The sequence below is a fragment of the Pempheris klunzingeri genome, chromosome 4 (genome assembly GCF_042242105.1).
Source record: "Pempheris klunzingeri isolate RE-2024b chromosome 4, fPemKlu1.hap1, whole genome shotgun sequence".
NCBI classification, from domain to species: Eukaryota; Metazoa; Chordata; class Actinopteri; order Acropomatiformes; family Pempheridae; genus Pempheris; species Pempheris klunzingeri.
In genome coordinates, this window is record NC_092015.1 from 7924545 (window position 1) to 7942792 (window position 18248).

General features: G+C 43.8%; 2 protein-coding genes across 2 annotated transcripts in view; both read right to left on the bottom strand.

Annotated features, from left to right (window-relative positions):
• Positions 1-18248, bottom strand: part of robo1 (roundabout, axon guidance receptor, homolog 1 (Drosophila)) — a 123640-nt gene that overhangs the window by 33300 nt on the left and 72092 nt on the right. Inside the window, exons 3-6 of the mRNA XM_070829613.1 lie at positions 8120-8277; positions 3294-3414; positions 2100-2238; positions 1780-1907 (exon numbers count right to left, since the gene is read on the bottom strand). Coding sequence (XP_070685714.1) covers positions 1780-1907; positions 2100-2238; positions 3294-3414; positions 8120-8277 — 546 coding nt within the window. The remainder of the gene's footprint in view (positions 1-1779; positions 1908-2099; positions 2239-3293; positions 3415-8119; positions 8278-18248) is intronic.
• LOC139200340 (diablo IAP-binding mitochondrial protein-like) overlaps positions 8827-18248 on the bottom strand; it is a 379202-nt gene continuing 369780 nt past the window's right edge. The window contains exon 7 of the transcript XR_011584167.1: positions 8827-8839. The gene's annotated coding sequence lies outside the window, so the exon portion shown is untranslated. The remainder of the gene's footprint in view (positions 8840-18248) is intronic.

Sequence of the window (18248 nt, forward strand, 5' to 3'; positions counted from 1 at the left end):
CTTGCCATAGTTTGACTCTTGATGTAGAGCGACAGTATTGACCACTAAACCCACAGACTAAACTCCTGCCCCCCACATTACTGTTGTCTTCATTACTACAGCGACATATTATTACCTATACGTCGCTTCTGCTACTTTGGCCTCTTTAGAGCTACAATTACCCAGCTTTTCTTTCCTTTCCTATGCCAGCGTCTGTAATTAGAAGCATGTCATTTCCGGGCGTGGGACTGTGGCCTGCTTGCCTTTAATTAGCTGGACTACTCAGTGCCCACAGCCTCCCTGGCCTCCTCATGTCCTGGTCTGGATGAAACTCAGGGATCTGAAGAGTAGATGGAAATGGTTGCAGGAATTTTGAAAGTTTGGAGGTTCAGGAATTAGTCTGACCATGAGAGTAGAATGAGGATTCCTATGATTTATCTTATACCTTTCACCTCTTCTTACACTCCAAGTATTTGTTAACATTTGTCCCCTGAATCAATCACACTTTTTTTTCGTGTAATCAGTGTAAGTGCTTTTGCTTCCGTTGTCATACCTTTCTAACTCAGGCGTAGCAAAGGCGTAATATGTGAATAAAGAGTAAGTGCCTTGCTTTTGCATGCAGTCAACCGGGCATTGGCCTAAGGTTAAGACATTTTATTCCCACCGAGGACAAGGGTGGTTTTAGCATTTCAAACATGATTCTAAGCCAGCATAACAGCTTATTGAACCAGCTTAATCAATGCTGTTCCCTTTCATTAGCTAAGCTTTCATCAGGGAGAGGGAAAGAATGAAAAAAGGCAATAAGAGAAGTAGATATATTGATAGGTGTATTGGCAGGTGTGCCTAATCTTGCTCAACAAACCAATCTAAAGACTTTCTTGTGGAGAAAATCAAGAAATAATTGCAAAGGGTAGCCATGTGAAGATGAAGTATCTGTGTTTGCGGTAGGGGGTTGGCAGAGGAATAAAATTGCCTTGTCTCTTTATATCTGTGCTGTGCTGACTGCTCAGAGTGACATTAATATGACTGACCTCACCACAGAAACCTCTCCCTCCATCCTCTTCACCACAATCGCCCCCAGCCCCAATTCCCAACCCGTTCTGCATCAGTGGTGAGCCGCCACGAAGACCAGCACACTCACTGTCCTTGCATCCAATCCCCATCTCCAGTGCACTGAGCCTCCTCCTCCTCCTTCCCTCCCTTCATCTCTCACCCGACTCCCAACATTCCCATTAGTTTGCCGTTAAATGGCCCCTGTGTTCCCTGCGATTCTCAGGAGGGTTTGGGGGTGATCCCAGCCCCCAGTTCCTCTGAATGGTTTCTTTCTGAATGTTCACACTCTGTGACCAGCTGCTTTATATTCCAACTGCGTTAATAAGATGTCCAATGGAGAGAGCCACAGGAGACACACAGATATTCCATAGGTTCACAAATAGTACTGTATGTCTTAAAGCATGAAGGAAGACAGGCCTCCGGAGAAATGCCACTTGTATAGGGCAAATGAAATCGATTGCTGTTGAGCTCCCATGTGCACAACTCTACAGCAGTTATGGATTTTTGCATTTCTTTTTATTAGAAATCAATCAGCTAATTGAGAGAGAATAGTTGAAAGTGATGACCGTGTAGTACTAAAGCCGAAGGCTATTATTGCAATGTGGCTGGGGTAAATTGCATTTGAATCAAGCTCCACAGCAAGCTAAAATGGAAATGAATTTAGAATAGCTGTCCAAGTGGCTGTAAATGAAACATTAGTCCAACTGAACAGCGCAAACTGAGACTTGGAATAGTATTCTGTCTTACCGTGGACGGTGAGCGTGGCCGATGCCTCCGCCTTGCCCACCATGTTCTCTGCCACGCAGGTGTAGGAGCCTACATCAGCTGAGGTCAGACGACGGATCTTTAGGGTGTGGTCCTCACGAATCTCATATCTGGATAAAGAAAGGTATTCATGTATCAAATGTTGTCAAACACAGAAAAACTTTGTATACACAGACTCTCTCAATGCAACATGTGTCAGCTGGCAACTCGGACAAAAGCGCGCAGTGGCTCAAACAAAGGCAGAGGGATGGTGAGGGAGGAAGGTATTGTGTGATGAAAGGGGACTGGTTGATGAGTCATACCTCCCCTTGGGCAGGTCACCATCGTCTTTCCTCCAGCGCACGGTGGGAACTGGGTCGCCACGGGCCTCACACCTGAACTCAACACTTTGGTCCACTAACACCACCTGGCTGCCCGGGCGACGTACAAAGCTGGGACGCTCTGCGGAGATGGAAAACACACACAAATTAAACATCACAGAGCGCAGAACAATAGTATTGGAATAATGTTTTTATTAAGTTAAAGTCATTACATATGTTGCTTTGATTCCCTCAATAAACCATGGTTTTGTGCTCCATAGTCAGGCTTTAGAGCTAAGTTTGAAATTAAATTGAAAACTGAATAAAATGTAGTGGAAAAAGCCATCTTGGAGAGAGAGTTAGTTTAAATCATTTAAATCCTGCGAGGTGTTCCAGAAAGAAAATAATGAAATAATGTATGTAAAGAAACTTTAAATAAGAAAAAATGACGGTTTAGACAGTAAAAATAAGTCTCATTAGAAAACTAAGGACAGGAAACAGCTGGTGCTTTGTGGTGCTGTATATGGTTTTAATTACACATGACAAAACACTAAATTAGTTGAAGACAGGACACTGAACAAGACCTGACAAGGAAAGTGTAACCCCTCCTGTCATCCTGTTAACCCTAAAGTGTCACTGTGTCCCTCTCTGGTCACCAAATCCCAACAGTGCAGGTTCACCGCAGCACTTTCAATGTTTCATTTTTTTACTCTCTGAGGCGTAAAAATAATAATTGTTAATTGTTTGAAATTAAGCAGGATTTCTGAATTTTGATATTCACCTAGATAGACAAGCGCAAAAGATTATAAGAGGTCTCTGAGAAGAAGAGACGGAGGAAGTGAAAAGGCTGGCGATAAAATCAGGAGTCTGGACATGCTCTCTGCTTGGGACACAGGAGAGTATCGAGGTGAGAGGTCACTCGTGGTGAAATAGGGGGCAGCTCGTCATAGGAGAGAAGCTGCTGTGGCCAGCGTGGGATTCATAGAGAGGTGTGAGATTGGAGGTCATCTCACACTCTATCTGATAAAGGTCAGTGACACCATTTAGTTCCCTGGGAGACAATCAGAGCTTAACATCTGGATCCTGTTTCTCACTGCAGACAAGCATGAAAAAAACACCTACGTGGATGTGTGTGTGTGCAGAGAGTGAAGTACACAACAAACTGAGGTACTTTGATAGAAAAGAAAAAATAATTACCAAGCACTGTAAGTTCAGCTATTTCACTTTCACGTTCTCCGACCATGTTTGTGCCGACGCACACGTACTTCCCAGCATCACTCTTACGGGCATTTGTGATCATAAGCTTCCCGCCACGTATCTGAAGGAACAGAAGAGGAGGTGAGAGGCTAAACATGGAGAGGAAAAACAGCAGTATTAGAGTCTGAGAGACACTTGGGGCCTGTGGTTGACACAGAGAAAACAGAAAACACCATTACTCAAACATTACAAAACTTTTTTTTTTCTGATTTCATTTAAGAATGCCTGTGAGCATTCACTTACCGAAAGCCCATTACAACATCCTGATGAAATGTAGTCAAAAACGCATAAAGGCTTGGTGCAAAAGACTGCTTTTTATTAAGTTTTTGCTCTGGGGTTATAGAGATAGAGACCAACTGGACGGCTCTACTTTTGCTGTTCCCTCTAAGCTTCTACTCGAATTCTAAATCACTATCAGTCGGTTTGTTCCTCCTCAGGGTAAGCTGAGCCAAAGAACACTTTCCCAATCCAACATAACCGCAGGTCCCTGAGGGAACACCTGGGGCACTGCAGGACTGCAAGCACTTTACCAGTTGCCGCAAAGAGCCTCAGGACAGTTTTGTCTGTTATTGTGGGGAATGTTTTAAAGAATAGGCTTCTTGGAATTTTTTTTCTGTGTGTACATACAACTACAAGTGAAAGCAAGTGAACATAAATGCAAGCGCACACACCCAGCAGTGAATGTGTGTTTGTCCAGGTGAATGTCATGTCTGTTATTTCCCAGGGCTTTGATTACAGGCCAGAGGAGGTGCTTTGTTCTCAGGCAGTCAGAAAGGCAGTCCCGGCCCCAGCACAGGCCCCTCAAGCCTTCTCTCAGCTCACAACCATGCCAGTCAGTGCTGAGGCACACAATAGCATGGTGCACCAATGATCTCCATGCTCGGATGGGGCTTAAGGTTTTAAATGCACACATCAGCCAGCGAGACCAGAACCACCACCTGCAAGCATGTAATCGATACCCTCATTAGAGAACCACTGACAGAGAACTTGACACACAATATTGCAAAAATCCGCTTTCCCCGTGACCACCATGTTAAATTCAAGCCCTCCTACTGTACATGTATGTTCACTTGCAAGCTATGATACGTCTCAGTAAATCTACATCACTGTGCTTCACAAACTCATACAGTTTTCATCACTTGCACATGTTGATTAAACGTAAAACCGCGTGTATCGATTTCAGTTTTTATAAAGTCTAAGATTCTGGAGGGACGACTTTGCAACAGGACGCATTCTTCTGGTTCTGAGGCATTCCTCGGCCCTTCACCCCTATTTAATATTCATGGTAAAGCAGCAGGCAGAAGGACTTGAAGAGGCTGTGGAAGGCTGGCTTATTTAGGGCACCCCGTGGTGCTGGAGAGGTTTGAAGTATCATTATGTTACTGTTTGTTTGAGGAAAGGCTTAACAGCTAAAACACTGTGACACTCACAAAGGCCCAAGGTCAGGGCAGACCATACAGCAAAGAAAGAGGGGGGTGTACTGTTGGGGTCCACAGGGCTTTGACATGAGGATCCACTTAAGGACACGTCCACTCTGTCCATGTTCTTACCTCTGTGCGTTTGTGGCAGTTTCCCATTCTCCACAGGCATAGTTGGAGTGCCAGAGCAGCAGGGACTCTGAGAGCTGGCTAAAGTAAATGAATGCAAGAGCGGCCCTCTTTTTCTCTGCATGCATATCCGCTCCACACAACAGAGCGAAGCACACAGGCTGCTGAAAGCCCCAACAATCTGACCATTATCCCTGCATTACAGGGAGATGGCTCTATCCTGCTGCCTTTTGTCTCATGTCATTTGGCAATGCTGATAATGAAAAGTCACCATTTAATATGCACTCTGTTGGTATTCACACAGCAGTTTGTTTTCCAGGCTGATAATTAGCCACAACTATTGCACAAAAGAAGGAGGACAATGTGCTGCATTTTGGCCATTTATGATGCTGCAGACAGCCTCTTGCTCTAAACAGACAATGGTCTCGGTTTAAATGCTGGTGTTTTTCCTGTTTCTGTTTATTTATCCCCTACTCATTGTTCCTGAAAGACCTGTCTGACGAAGTTGAGGGGAATGTGGCCAGCTGCTGCCGGTAGCACAGCAGCGTTTCAGAGTAATAGACCTACATCTTTTTACTTTTTATGGCTCAGTGGGAAACCTTTCACCACTGCCCCACATGAAGTCATGAATATATGTGAGATGGAACACAGCATGCCATTGGTGTTTACACACAGCTGACTAAAATAGATAGAAAAACAGAAGGGTTCCCTCTGATGTGTCCGCCTCTCTCTGAAGCTCGCTCCCTCCTCTTTACGCTGCAGCCACCAAAGCCAAGCCAACCCATCCCAGTAGAGTGCAGTACAGAGAGAAAATCCCCACTGCAGGTGGTTCGGGACCTTGCTCTAATCACCAGTGATCACCAAGGAGACTGCACGTTCCAGCATGTTGCATGGTGGGAGGAATGGATTGAACCAAACAATGCAAGGGGGGGCCTTTGACGAGCTCAGCTGTTCATCACATTATAAAGATTCCACCCTCTGCTTCCCTCTCCACAGTCCTATGCTCGCTCGCACCAAATATACCAAACCAAACAAACTCTGAACATCGCCCCATAACTTTCCTATTTCTAATACAACTTGATCTGTTAACATGGGCGTCCACAGGACACCGTCCAGACTCCCGTCTGTCACCACAGTTGATTACACATACTTAGCGCTACTTTAAAAGTGGTCATTTGGGAACACTCAGTCTGTGAGGTTTTGTGCTTGACAGGAAGTTTACAGTGAGCAGCACCAGCTGGTCCACGCAGCACTGTTAAGTCTACCAGATCCTGTTTTTGGTTCCACAGAAGGCCCAACACTGCTGCAGGCTACAAGCACAAAACTCTGAGTCATTTGGTCGGTGTTACAGCAGCTGTGTTCACAACGTTTACGGATTTCACCCATCAGTGTTCAAAATCCCAGATACAGCAGCAAGGATATGTTCTCGCTTCCACCATGCAGGAGGGTGGATTTTATTGCAGAATTGATTTATAAACAGCAAAAATAATATGTGTGCGCATATGTGTGTGTGTGTTTTATTCAGTGCAGCTAAAATATTATTATGAGAAAGGTTATGTGTGGGAGAGCCAAGCATACTACTGAGTTGAAACAGACCTGCTTTGTCCTAAAAGTACCTTGCCTTTAAAACTCTCCAGTTAACATTAAGTTGAAGTAGTTTGCCAGTTGGCGATGAACAAAACGGAAAAGATAAATGGTAACATATATGAATTTTATAGAAAAGCAAGATCAAATACCTTAATTATCAAATACATTAATTATCAAATACATTAATTATCAAATACATTAATTACCTTGAATGGCAGTTTAAGAAATAATGGGATCTGGCATTTTGCCTAAAATACCATCTATAGTTCAACAGTGGGCACTAATAGGTGGTAAGGTGTTACCACCTATGTGATACACGCATGATCCAAATGTGTAGAAAACAAAAGACAGTAAATTCAAAGGGCGCAAGTGTTCACACTGTGGCATTGGGTAGAAGTTTTGTGCTTATCAGTACTGCCCTAACTCAGAGACAGATATGATTTGATTCCCTTTAAAACTAGATTATGCGCTTGTTTCTTTCAATTATGCTGCTCAGCAGCCAGACACAGGCTCTTAATCGTCTGCCTTTGCAGAAAAAATAGAAAGAAAGAATACTCACAGTTTGAATTGCCATCAGGGCTCATTGCGCCCGACCTCAACTGGCCCTCACTGAGCAAAACTGTGTTTAGTCATGTATAGTCATCCACTGAAGACAGCCAACAGCGATAAATCACTGTTTTAACTTACCGAGTAATGAAAATGTATTGGGCACAACTAGCCAAGGCTGTAGTTGAGCACTACGCTACGGGCATGCAGAGTGGAACGTCTTTATTAGTACCTTGTATTTATTATCTGGGGAAGATTTGATTTGCCATGACTGTACTGTGAAGTTAGCCATCGTCAGCACTTGGGGGCCTAACTATTTGACTACTCAACAACTGCACAATCTTCAGCCAGAGCCATGAAACCCCACCAGTCAGACTGTGAAAATGCGATCCAGACACACAGCTAACCATTTCCTCCTCACTACCTGCTGTAGAGTCTTTCATTTCCCTAAAGCACACATACAGTCAGTATAATCAAACACAACTAAAAGTCTCTTCCTGCTCAAGGAAAACAACGATGGACACAAAGTCATGTTTTGTTGAAACAGCTTGAGGTAGGATTATTCAGGACAGGTCTTTGGTAAGCAAGCATGCAGATCTGATTGACACTGCAGCGCTGGGTGTGCTGTTGTTTTAATTAAAGCTGAATAATTGGTGGTTTGGTCGTAGATCAAATGTAGAGAGTTGTTGGGATTCTGCAGATGCTGCTGCTGAGTACAACTTTTTCCTCTTGGATTGTGGTCAGCTCATTTCTCCCTCCTGATCTACACTTCTCCTAGTTGATTTCATCAGCAGGCCATCCCTAATCAATGCACTGCTGCTGACTGATGGAGCAAGACTGAATCTATCTATCTCAGTCATTAAAGGTTGTAGCCACTGAAATGGATTGCGTTGGGTTTGGTAATGAGCCAAACAAATCAATTATTCAACAAACATGGAAGTGATGGAAATGACTTGACCTGCATCCCTTGGCTATTCTATTGCATACATTTAAAAATATTATCCTTATATACAAAGCAGTTCTCGGGCATCAGTAAATTAGCCTACGTGTCAGTAATTACAGTGCTTACAGAAAAAAGAATCTTACTGTAATTCTTTCGTCCCTGTCATCAATGTTTATTCCATCTTTTTTCCATGATATGGTGGGTTCAGGATGTCCACGTGGAGGCTGACACTCCAGGACTGCCGGCTCTCCTGCTGCCACGATCACATCTGCGGGGTTTTGTCTGAAATCATCACGTAGAACTGCAAGAAAACAGGAAAAGGCAGAAAAGAAAAAAAATTAATCAAAATGTCTATATATCTTCTTTTAGGGAAAAATACAGCAAATTAACAGTTAAAGAAGCAGAAGATTGCATGTTTAAAAAAAAAAAAAAAAGCTGAAGCTATTGCTACTTTTATAAAACTGGTAGCAGCTAGTAAAACAGCAGTCAAGGTGTTTTGAAACACATAATTAGTTCTGCACAGATGACAAAATGTAAGTCACACATCACTATTGATTTAGTGCACCTAGCCTGCCATGAAAACTGAAGCAACCCCACCAAATTCTGTTCACAGCATATAGTATTGACTAAATAAAAAAATGCATGTATGGCGCACACTTATACCGTTGCTATTTTAACAGCCTGCTTTCTCCCATTAATCTTACTGTCAGTAAGCTGTACAACAGCGATGATAAAAACATATTTGTATCCCACAGCAATGACCTTCCTCTTTGTTGACCGAATCGCACAGACCTACATATCTTGCACCCACACACACACACACACACACACGCACACACTTCAGAATACACTGATGATCACCTCTCCATCATCGCTTCTTCATCTGCCCCTGACGCTCCATATTTACATCTCCTGCACTCAGGCACCATGGCTATCTTAGCATAGATGAAAATCTGCATTGGATCCAATCCACCACTGCTGCCTTGCTAAGGACATTAGTAGGATATGATACTTATTTACATTGATTTTCTGAGGTAGAGGTGCTGTAAAAAAGATGACACAGCCATGGATTTTCATTATTCAGACATCAGAGGACAGCTTCTCATTCCTACGTCTAATTTCATACTGAATAGATGCGAGGGTTTAAAGAGATGAGCTGAGCAATTCTGATTTTCATTTGCAGACTGAATGCAAAATTACAAAACTTGCCTCAGCTAAATTCATTAGTCTTCACCTGCCTGCTTTATCAGGATATCACATCAATATCATTACTATCTGGTAGCTGCAACAAAGCAGATCAATGCATATCTATTTTCTGAAGGGGCACAGGAACCACTTATCTTTGGACTCCATATCTCCAGTGTTAAAGATAAAGTGGAGGTTTATTGAGAGGGGAGAAAGTAATGAAAAAGCAATGAATTCCCTTTTGCAGAGCCAGTAATCATTTTCCCAGCTTCACTGCATATATATATATATATAAACATTTGAAAATAGTGCTTGTAAAATTTCAGGCTGAATTTCAGGCCACACACTAAGTCAGCGCAGTATGTGCATTGTTATTCCTTTGTCTGTATGGAAAAGTAATGTGAATGAATGCTTGTCTGTCTTTTTGGGGATAAAACCGAGCTTTTGCCGTCCATTGTCTCACGCTCCTCAGCTTGCTCTAAAGTCACCTTAGTCACAGATCAAAGTCTGGCTCACCCCAGGACCCCTCACCTACTGACAGCCAACAAATTCCTGACTAAACCCTTTAAGCACTTAATTGGTCATTGCCGAGCCAGGATACTGCTCTCTGCTTCTTGTAACGTGGAGTAGGAATCCAATCCAACAGGAACCTGCTTTTGGAGTAAGATGGGTGGTAATAGCTTCTCCAGTCCTTTGCTGTATAATCACACCCACACACCGCTACCTACAGCTGTAACATTACCTAACCTCAGTTCTTAAGTACAGAAATAGTATTTATCAGAAACAAAGCAAAAAAAATCCTCGTGTGTTTTATGACTGTTGCCGCCTACGAGGAGGCATATATCCACAGATATATGCACAGTGTCCTGTGCACAGATAAATAATAGTATTGTGTGTGGCCTGTTACATTTTCTGCACTCATTCTGATCCAAGTCAAACTCAGCAATGCAGCTGCATGGTGAGTGAGCTCATTTGGTGTGGTTAAAAGCAAAACGGTCATCCAGGAATTCCAACGTAAACACTAAACATCCGATCCATTAGAGCACCAGCTCCATCTGAAGAAACACTGTCTCTATTTGAATCCCCAAGGTCAACCTATTCTGAAGAGCGATATTGTGGAAGTGAGCCTTGAGTATCAAGGTGAGGGAAGCATTGTGGATGCTATGGTAAGACTTAACTTATGTTAACTTAGAGTATATTCAAAAGTGCATTTTCTTATATTCTTCTATTTTATATTTCTCTCTCTCGTTTTTAGAAAACGAGTATAAGTATATCATACTGCCTCAGCTGGTGATTGAGAGTATGTACACTTAAGAAATGAGTAAAGCATGGCAGAGAATTCATGTTAATCCTGCATGGCTATTGCACAGGCTGTAAGAAATGCTTGGGTGAGTAAGTCAGTAACTTAAACTGTGACATTAAGTGCACATAGTCTCCTCTCAGTGGGTCTCTACCTCCCCTGCTGGCCTCACTGTAACTCTTTCAGCCAACATGCAGATGCATCTGTCCCTCTGGAAAGTAAAAAGGGTTGTGTGGGGAGGAAAACAGGAAAAAATGGATGGTGTATTGACTAGCTGGAAACCCGGGGGAGAGCTGGCATCATCCAGTGTTTACACCAACAGCGCAGTGACCTCCAGCCCTACTTTAACAGCACTCACTCCCCCACCTCGCTGCCCTCTCTCCCCTCCAAACCAACACCTCTTTGTTATAAACACAGCTGAGTGCGGCGCAGCAGACAGCCCCGAACATCTGCGCAGTGGAAAACAAAATCCTCTGGGATGGAGGCAGAATGAGCAAGAATGAGACAGAGGCAGCCAGACAGTCTGTCAGACAGACAGACGGACCCAGACCTGGATGGGGTACAAAGCTCCAACTCTTCCGCCAGAAGCCCTGTCAGATCCGGAGCTGTGGTGGAATCAGTTGCCTCTGGCCCCCCTGGTTTAAATAAGACATCCAGCGTCCCTCCTTCCTGTATGCATACTGCATAAGGCCCTGCTCGTCTGCCTGCCTCCCTTAGCTGTTCTTGTTTTAAAAAATGGGATAAAATAGGGATAGAGAGGCTCTCACGCAGTGTGCTGCCCTGAACGTGTGTGTGTGGTGTGGTCTGTGTTTGGGATAATGAGCCTACTCTACCATTCTGTCTCTCTAGTGAGCCTGCAGCTGTCCCCTAGCAGATAATATTTCCTGCGCTATTAACAGGGAGGCCAAACTCTATGCATGTGTGAGCGTTTGTGTGTGTACAGAGAGATTTTCAGTTTGTGGCTTAATATGTGGAAATGGGCCAAAGTCACAGGTCCCAGCATGAAGACGCCTCTTTGTCTGTCATGGATTTGCTCAAATATGCTGATGAGTGGATGAAACGGAGTGAATGTCCGGACCTGGATGGATATCAATACACTTTGTCAAGGTAAAGGGATCTATTCTGCATTGCATTTCCTCTTTTCAGTGGGCCAAGAACACAACACATCCTATCTCATCTGGCTGACATGCTTCGCTGCAAGACAAACAGCTGACTGTGCATAAAACAACCATATCTATCAAAGTGGAGGTTTAGTTTGCAGTGGCAGGCATCTGTTGGCCCCTGCCAAGCCCAATCTAACCACGCTCGACTGTACTGTATGATAAATTGTTCCCCAGGTCCACAGTAGCAAATTGGAGCTGTGCTGAGGCTAACGCAATTAGCTGCCATCATTTCTTACATCCAAACCTCCTTTAAAGGTCAGCTGAGATGGCTGCTCTTAGCTCTGAAAACTATCAGGTTCATCACCCCCACAAACTATCCCCTGTCCACCCACACACTAACACATAGCCACGTGCACACACACACTTTTTTTTTTCTTCAGGAAATTGAAAACAGATGTTTAAATGTCAAATTAAAATGAGATTCCCATGCTGCCCCTCCAACATTAATGAAAATGAAGACTTAATGCCACACACAAGTCTGGGTGGGAAGATCAGATGAGCTTTGTTCTGAGGAAATTAAACCAAGTACAACAAGCTTCCCCGCAAATCTTTAGAAGGATACAAAAACAGACCCACAAGGGAATTAAAGATTTATCAGAAGGCACCCAGAGTCAATCCTGCAGAGACAGAGCACAGCATGGGTCTTGCCTTTGGCTTCGGATTTTTCCTTGAAACAGAATGGACATGGCTAGCCCCTTAAGGGAACCAGAATGAAGGATAACGGCAGGGAAAAGGGAACTAAAACGAGGAGGGAGAACAGCAGAAGCAAGGGAAAATGAAAAATCCCATCTCTCTCTCTGCCTTGTGGTGTATCCCCCAGGTTTCCTGAAGATAGTGCTGCTTTTTTTCAAACAAATTTGCTTTATTTGCTTCATAATCTGCCGCAATGTCAGGCTATCAGAGGTCAAACATGATCAGATATTACCTGAGGACATAAGTTAGGGATGAATGGACAGTACAATGAACACTGAGAGAATACTGAATTGCTAAGCAGCCCCAGATGTTCATGGTTATATATGACAGCTTAAACCCTCAGCAGCACTAGAATGATTCTTAGCTGCTCATATTGTAGCCTGTACAGCTTGTGTTTTGCTGTATAACAGCAAATACTAAATGAACATTTCACAGTTAAAGAAAAATTCAATTCAAATATTCACAGTTAGCTACAGCTTCTAAAAACCTTCCCCATTCTGGTCAAATGACAAATGTATGTGTTTTAAAATAGGACTTACATTGGCTGAGCTCCCCTCTAGTCCATTTCTACTTGTTGTCCAATATTATTCCTCTGCCCCTGCGTGAGTGTTGTTTATGCCATAAGCAAAATTCTGCCTTATTCACAGTGCAGATACAGAATGCTGTGTGCTAAACCCTTCCATATTGATGCTCTTCACCTTGCCTCCAGCTCTGTCCTGTGGGACAAACACCTCTCATTCTCTCCCTCCGTGCATCTCCCACTTTGTCTCTAAATTTCTCTCTCCCCTTTCAGCATTTGACCCCCTTATCTTACCTCTTTCGCAGCTCACACACACTGAGCAGCTTACATCAAAGACAGACTCATAGCGATAGTGTGTTAACCCATGCCACTCTATTGCAAAAGGCTGTTGCAGGTGGATAATTTGCCAGAGGCTTGCGAACAGTGTTTGTGTGTGTGTTTGCACAGCACAAATCTGTAGTTTTGCTTGTGGGTGTGAAGATATAACAGGAATCCTGCTGTAGTCTGTAGAATCACTGCCTCCCTCCTCTCTCCTCTCCTACTCATTCCATTGTTCCCCCCTGACCCCACCACCAGGGAGATGAGATTGGACACGGCAGATTCCCCTCTCTTTCTCAATCTGGCTCTCGTTCCTCTGCTCTGAGCTCATGCCCTCTTGCCCACCCTGCAGATATACTGCAGCACACAAGCTGCAGTGAGCATGCCTATAATACTGTCTGGGATAAATGATCACATGTATAAAAAACTTCACAGCTATGTACACATACACAAATACAGGGATAAAACAGAAAAGAAGGGAAGTTGTAAATAATTGCTGCCATGACAATAAAGTCATCAGACATGTTCCACTCCACACTCCACAATGTTTTGTTCTGATAGAATTCAATTTATAGATTTCCCATTTATTTCGAAATGCTGTATTGATAAATCACGTAGAAAACAATAGAACCTCTCTAGACAACCGTGACATTCACTATGAGGTCACATCTGCAAAGTCACATTGGTTAAAAATACTTGACAGCCTAAGTGCCTGGTTTACCACAAGACACCTTGTGGACACCCGTAAATATGTCAACAAGAGCAGACAGACTATTACCCAACTGGCCTTTAGGGTTTGCACCTGCACACCCTGAATGCCATGAGGTCATCCTCCAGAGTCAGATGTGATGTCACGTCACTGAACACAGACAGGATGCCCTTATTAGGTCTTATAAACATTAAGATCTGGAAAAATAAACTGTGCTAGTCCATTATTAAATAAACAAAACGTAGGCATACATCTGTCTGTTGCCACGTTCTCTCGACTTGGCTTACTTGTAATGGTAGAAACATTGGACTACACAGACAATTTGTTTGAAAATCATTGAAGAAACCTCGACAGTTGCAGATCCAATCAGACTATGACACCAGTTTTGACCAGCATCCACAGAATGAGCAGCACACATGCTACTAACTGTGGAGATATACAGATACAAACGTAAACCACACCATGTAGGGAAATGAATCAGGCTGGCCCTGCTGGTGTGTGGATTAAAGAAGGGGTAAGGCGAGGGGGGTAAAGGCATTTATACTGCGCTGTGCCAGGTGATTACAGTTTATACCTGGCACTGACAGCAAGGGCAGATGGCTTTGTGGACCTTTGAGTGGCACAGCGGAGGGCATGTCTGTGCTCACTGTGGCCCAGTGAGGCTGTAGAGAGCCCAGTGCAGAGGGTTCAATCTCAGGGCCTCACCCTTTGTTTTACACACTTCACCAAACACATGTAGACCTCATGTGCATTAGTATCCACCAGCAATTATGTCTGTACATAAAGAAACACAAACATCTGCACACACACAGGCACACACACACATATACCACATAAAGGAAACCTTACCCCACAGCCGCGCAGACAGAGAGGCCATTGAGTGCCTGTGTTTGTTTAAATGGTCATAAGTCTTCTCGTCAGGCTTGGAGAGAGAGATGGCGTTTGGCGAACACGGCGAAAGGCACAGAGGGCAGCGGGGAGGCAGGTTTATGTGAGTGACTGAGTGACTGAGTGACTTGGCACCTCATAGTTCAATAAACAGTGCCTGTTTGATTGGAGTGCTGGGTGAGCAGGAGTAGGACTAAAATAAAGAGTGCTTCGAGTGCTGGGACTGCGCGGGCAGGAATGTCGGAAAAAAAATATAGCCCAAGAACTACTCTCTCTCTGTCCAAAAACTACAAATCCTGTAAAATCCTGATAGGAACACCTACTGCCACAATGCAAACTGTGCAATAAACAACTGTATGGGATTATCACATTTAAGTTTAATAATTGAAACATGTAGGTAAGCCATTTATGGATTTGTCAGCTTCTGACAGATCAGCCCACACACTGCATATGAACGTGATTTCAATGCTGTTACATACTACCTGTTGTTGTCAAATGTTGTGGGTACTTAATGTACTGAGATGTATAGTTTTCTCATTGGGGGCTTACCAAGCTAAACAAATATTCCGTTTACACAGCATAGAGCTGATGCCAATGGAATTCATTCTGTTTCCATTCTCAAAGACGGCTTTAGGAGTTTCACAATGCTGTAAAAATAATAATGAGGGAGATAAAGGTGGTGGCAGGTAAATGAACATGTTTTACAAGTAGAGAATTGCCTTTATTTCCACCATTCGTGCAACAAATGATGACTTAATGACGTAGCTACAGCAACACTGCAGCAGTCAACAGTGAGGTGCCAGTACTTAAGGATGCATGTCTATGATATGTCCTCATTAACAGGTGGAGCACTGCTGCCTACTCCCTGAGGACAAGGAGAAATTGAGAACCCCAGTAACCTGGCTCTCACCACTCACTGTATAGTCTCGAGCCTGAAGCTCTCTGGAAAGAGATACAAAAGAGCAGATGTAACACTATAGTGCACACACACACGTACACTTGTACAGTATGCTCTCCCATTCTCTGTCTCCTTCTCCCTCTAACACATGACACAGGGCAAGGCAATGGGGCCCTGATCTGCCCTCTGTGTACTGTGTCAAGGGAATAAACTGCTTCCTGCATAAACAACATACACAAAATGAAGTGTGGTTGTGGCAGCCAGGCACATCTTGAATGTCGGAGAAGAAATAATTTCATCAATGTAATGTGTTTTCCTAATAAGTCTATCTCTCCTAGGAGGCTGTGGTAAATGTTTCCATTGGAACTACTTTCTACCGGAGGAATAGTTCTTATGAAAACTGCTGACAGTGTGTTCCATGGATTATCCAGAGTAATGGGGACATTGATCCTGGAAATGCTGTTGAATTTTTAAAATGTAGCTAATTCTTCAATGCTGTGAGCACCATACAAAAAAATCATTGTCCTTTGTATTAAGATAGAGGCAGAAATCTCAGAGATGCACACTGCATCGCAAAACATAAAAACAGCTATCTGCATGGCTAGATATTACTTGTTTTGGTTTTTTTATAATTTAGTGAAGAGACCCTTTATGAACCCTTTCCTCTTATTTGCCTCTGAATTTTTCTCTCTCTTGTCACTGCTGTCCTCTTCTCTCTGCCTGTGTTCAGCTTTATGAGACTGTGTTAGTCTGTCTGTGTATTCACAGTGTAATAGGATTTTACACAGCACAGAGCTGGTGAGTATATGCAGATCACACATTTGTCACCATAGAATGCTCATTATAGCAAATCCTGTTACCTCCAGAAAAGCAGGCGTAAACGCATCAAGAGCCATGGAATATCTTTATCCACTTGTGCCTAACTCCCACTATGTGTTCTACACAGCTCAGTTCACATTGTGTCAGTTATGTTTGCTGACAATATCTCACTGTGAGCTGCCCTCCCGTCTGTGTGGCCCCACCAGCTAACCCTCTCCCAGCATCTGCAAAGATGAGGGCCTTATTAAAACAATCTTCCCAATTAACATTCCTGGCCCCTAGAGCCCCACCAGCTCCCCCCCCCTCCCCTTCCCTCCCCGACCTCCTCCACTGCTCCTCCAGATCTGACCCCCTACTCAGCCCTACAGTGACAAAGAGGCTGTGTAGGACCTGACTAGCCACGGGACCCATAATGTGACTGGCCTGAGAGGGGGATGTGAGGCAACTTGTTTTTCTTCCTGTGGAATTGAAATCTGTGTGTTTGTCTGTGTGTTCATCTGTGCACCGTGTGTGTGAGAGGAGGGAGAAGAGAGGGGTGATACAGGAATGGATAAACGAATTTGTACCATTCAGGGTGGCTTAGTCATCACAAACACTCCTAATTTGATGTGACATGGAATGATATGGGCTCATTTGCACGGGGTGGATAGCTCATGATCCCAGGCAGGAAGGAGTACTGTAAGAGGAGCCTGTCAGCGAGCTAACTCACACCATCAGAGAAATTACATCCATAAACACAGCCTGCTTTCCTGCAGAGTGCCATTTGACCTGGCGCTTACCCTCATCTGAGCATTTTGGAACATCTGCTGCAGATCTTTTCACTTCTCTATTAGCCTGAGATCTCACAACCAGATTACAGGACGCTACCCAGTCTCTCGCTTATCTTCCAAAAACAAAGATATATTATCGGTAAACAGCGGAGACTGAAACAGTGTTATTCTATAGTGGTGCTTCGCAAACAGGACCAGGGCAGGGAGAATGAGATCCTGGTGTGGAGATGTGGATGAGACCTTTTACAAGGATGGCGGTCTGGCCTTGCTTCATGTCAGAGATAATGGAATTCACAAACATTATACAGCTCCTGCCTGCCTCAACTCAGCTGGACCTTGCAGTGGTTAATGTACAACATCATCCACTGCGCAGTATGGCACAGTCTGGTATGTTTGTGTGAGCACTCATGTGCAAGCAGGTGTGTTTGCTTGTGTTTTAGTTCTCCCTACTGACTTTGCCGCCAGTCTGTTTGGGCTGAACCTTATTAATGCGTGCTTAATGAGATCCAGTGGACATGCGGTGCACGGATTCTTCCTCTGTAGCAAATGTCAAACAAACTAATTCAAAGCAGAAAAGTTTTCCTTTCATCTTAAATTGGTGTAATAGAAATCTTAGCCGAATACACTTAGTTTCCAATAAAAGTCTAATTTGATGAGGTTTTAGGAGACAGTAGGAGTGAGCGATTGTTGCGGAGAACAGTGTGTCTTGGTTGGGACAGGACCATAAACTAGGATTACATCAGCGGCTGTTGCGGAGGTGACTGGGGAAGAGTAATACGATAGCGGCTGTGTGGAGGGAAACAGGCAGGCACAGAGGAAAATGCGAAAGGGAAAAACACAAGGGGATCCAACGTAATGTTACAGCAGATCCCTCAGCCTTTCGTCATGGCCACTTTCATTTCCACCATGCTGATCCCTCTCCAATCTCTTTACCAGGCACAGGGGAGACATGGAGAGAGGGATGGAAGGAGGAAGAGGGACAAAGAGAGGAAAAGGTTCTAGGGGTTAA